This window comes from Lathyrus oleraceus, chromosome 2 (genome assembly GCF_024323335.1).
Source record: "Lathyrus oleraceus cultivar Zhongwan6 chromosome 2, CAAS_Psat_ZW6_1.0, whole genome shotgun sequence".
Classification (NCBI taxonomy): domain Eukaryota; kingdom Viridiplantae; phylum Streptophyta; class Magnoliopsida; order Fabales; family Fabaceae; genus Lathyrus; species Lathyrus oleraceus.
In genome coordinates, this window is record NC_066580.1 from 457,067,928 (window position 1) to 457,071,355 (window position 3,428).

At 34.6% G+C, this 3,428-nt stretch overlaps 1 protein-coding gene across 1 annotated transcript; it reads right to left on the reverse strand.

Annotated features, from left to right (window-relative positions):
* Window positions 1-2,265: 2,265 nt before the first annotated feature.
* LOC127123708 (uncharacterized) lies at window positions 2,266-3,136 on the reverse strand. The gene is made up of 2 exons (XM_051053910.1): window positions 2,813-3,136; window positions 2,266-2,763 (listed from the first exon to the last, which is right to left on the reverse strand). Exons 1-2 carry the CDS (start codon window positions 3,134-3,136, stop codon window positions 2,266-2,268), a joined length of 822 nt encoding a protein of 273 aa, XP_050909867.1.
* Window positions 3,137-3,428: the final 292 nt, after the last annotated feature.

The window sequence follows — 3,428 nt, forward strand, 5'->3', positions numbered from 1 at the left end:
TCTTCATTATTCTTGTTCTACACTTCTTCTGACAGTCTTGAAAGATGATCAACAACTAAGTTCTATACTCCCTTCTTGTATCTAATCTCCAATTGAAATTCTTGTAAAAGCAGCACCCATCTTATCAACCCAGGCTTGGCATCCTTTTTAGCAATGCGATATTTTACGGTAGCATGATCAGTATATACAATGACTCTTGTTCCAACCAGATACGATCTGAACTTGTCAAAAGCAAAGACAACAGTTAGTAGTTCCTTTTCAGTTGTGGTATAATTTATTTGTGCTTCAACTAATGTCTTACTAATATAGTAAATGGTATGTAACACCTTGTTATGTCTTTGACCAAGTACAACTTCAATGGAAAAATCATTTGCATCACACATCAACTCAAATGGCTTTGTCCAGTCAGGAGTCTTCACAATTGATGTATAAATCAGAGATTTCTTTAACAACTTAAAGGCATTCATACATTCCTGATTGAAGACATAAGGCACATCATGCTGCAGCAGCTGACACAATGTCTTAGTTATCTTGAAAAAAATCCTTGATAAGCCTTCTATAAAATCCAACATGGCCCAAAAAACTTCTAACTCCCTTGATGTTTACTGGTGGTGGCAACTTTCCTATTAGTTCCACCTTTGCTTGATCCACTTTCCAAGTCTTTCTTTGAAATTCTATGCCTAAAAGCAATACCTTTTTTTACCATAAAATGACACTTCTCCCAAGTAACTCGGTTGCTTTCTCCATTTTCCTTTTTGGTTGAGTTTACCTTTTTATTTCATCTTGCATTCCTAGTTACTGACCACTGCAGCCTTGCCTTAGCTCAACATATCTAACATTCCATCAAGCAAAAACACATTAAACCAACAAAAGGGAGCACCTATTGAGCTTCAGGCTAAATTCTATTAGATAACCAAAATGAACTAAAAATAACAACTTAAGATGCAATATCCTGACAATAAAAAAAATTAAGGTATGTAATAACTCACAAATTGTAGGTTATCACACCCCCAAACTTGAATAATTACCTGCCCTTAGGTGATACGACAGATAAGGATAGAGAAACAACCCTTCTAAGCAACTTCCTTTTTAGACAACATAAACTCATCATCAACCCAAAAATTATCTCAAAGAACTATATTAAAAAATTGGCTCAACTCAGCCTTAAAGCTAGATTATAAATGTGTGTGTGTGTGTGCTTAGTGCATTATTGATGCTACCTATCATGCCATAACTCTTCAGTCAAGATAGCCTAAATTTAACTTTGATTATCTTATCATATGCTCCAAGATTCCAGCTTTCGGTTTTAACAGGGGGAATTTTGACTTTTTATTTTCAGATTTTTGTACTTTAGAAACACACATGCATTTTATTGGTAAGCTAGGTAGATGCTCCCCCTCTTCCTCTGACGGGATCTCACTTGTAATGAGTTCAACCTGGTACTAATGGTGAAGGCATCTACTGTTCCTCAAGTTTCAGGCACAAGAACTTATTATAAAGATTTGTTCCTCCAATTTCGGGCACATGAACTTAATCAAGAAGTGAACTTTGGCTTACTTCATCTACACACTTTGGTGTTTTTATTTACATATGGAATGTGTCTACCTATACTAGATTTTAAACAGCAGTACTATCCTCCCCTAACTAAATTCTACAATGAACTTCTATTCCATATTTTTAAAACAATTCAAATTCATCAAAAAACTATCTACTTTTATGACTACTAGAGGCGCGATTGAGGTTATCAGAAACACAAGAAGGTGCAATTGACTAGCATTTAAAACTTTGTTTCCAACATTGTCACAGTTCTAGTAGATTTTTCCTAAGTCTCCTAGAGTTGTCTATCTTCTAGGGATTATGGTCAATTTATTTTCTCTGTTTCTTAATATATATATATATATATATATATATATATATATATATATATATATATATATATATATATATATATATATATATATATATATATATTAACAACATTATGAAATTAAAACCAAAACAAGCAAAATTTCCATTAATTCAAAATATGGATGAAACATAACCACACCACAACTAAAGAAACAACTTTTAAACTAACAACCTAAAAACAACTTAAAAATGATAGAAATCAATATGATGATAATTGAGAATTGGTGGGTCGATGGGCAAGGTCATGACATTGGCCGCCAATCCCTCAGACTTATAGTAAGAACATGTCCTCATTGTCATCTGATGAAATGGGGGTATGCCGCTAGTTGCCCTCAAAAGGATCAAGAGAAATACCAGCTAGGTATTAAGCATGTTGCTCTTCCTCAAAACATGGTTTCCCTTCTTCTTTTTCATAGCCTCCTTCTGGGAAGGCTCATGTATGGGTTCTTTCTTTGAAGTCAATGGCTTGGATGAAGCTTTCTTAGATGGAGATTTAAGCTTAGCTGGAGGCTTGGTCTTAGCAGGGGACTTCTTCTTCTGGGCAGCTTTTGTTGGTGCAGACATGATGGAATTCACTGGCTTCTTCACCTTCTTAGGAGTGACAACATGTGCCACTTCAATGCTCATCTTTTTCTCATATTCTACTACAGACTCAGGTTTATATGAGTTTGTAGCCAAATCTATCTTTTCCACATCATTTTTTCCCTCTTCCTCAACAATTACTTCATTTTCCTGTTCATCACTCAAGCCATTTCCAGCCTCCTCCTGGCCATCTTTCTCACTACTAGCCTTGACATCAATCTTTTCCTCCTCCTTTTTCTTCCTCTTGCTCCTTATCAAACTACATTTTTTCTTCTTCATCATCACTAGAATTTTCTTCTTCAAAAATCTTTTTACCTTGCACCCTTTCAGGTGCATCAACCATCATCTCCTTCTTGTCATTATCAACTTGGGTTAACAACTCCTTCAATGTTCTTCTATCCTCATCATAACTTTCTCCAACAATACTTTTGTCTTTCTGTTCATTATTTTTAACAGTGTCCTCTTCGGACACGCCAACGGTCTTCACTTGTTTAGGGTTCTTACTCTTTTTGGCCTTCTTCATGTGCTTATTTGTGGTGTCCTCCTTGGGAATGCCAGAGCTAGATGCTCCTAGCGTACCAGAGAAGGCAACATTTTTCTGCTTCTTCTTTTCCTTCACTTCCTCCTTTTTCTGGGATTTGATCATTTTTGGCTTAAATACCATTTGGTCCCCCTAGTTTGGACGTTTTAAACAATTGGTCCCCATATTACAAAACCAGTTTTTTTGCTCCCTTAATTTTGATGACCTTTGGATTTTTATGGTTCCTCTCTACTTTTGCATATGTGGTAGTGATTACTAGGATTTAAAAATTATTTTTAATTATGTGAAATCTGACTGGGATAATTTATTTGTTAATACATTTTTAATGATGTTTAGGATAATTTATTATTTAATACTTTTTTATATAATTAATTAATAATTTTAATTAAGTCTTTTT

Excerpts from the sequence above, each read along its gene's own strand:
- LOC127123708 (XM_051053910.1), bottom strand. The coding sequence starts at position 3,136 with ATGATCAAATCCCAGAAAAAGGAGGAAGTGAAGGAAAAGAAGAAGCAG. Across the intron at positions 2,764-2,812 it reads TGGTTGATGCACCTGAAAGG|AAGAAAAAATGTAGTTTGAT; the intron begins GTGCAAGGTAAA and ends GTGATGATGAAG.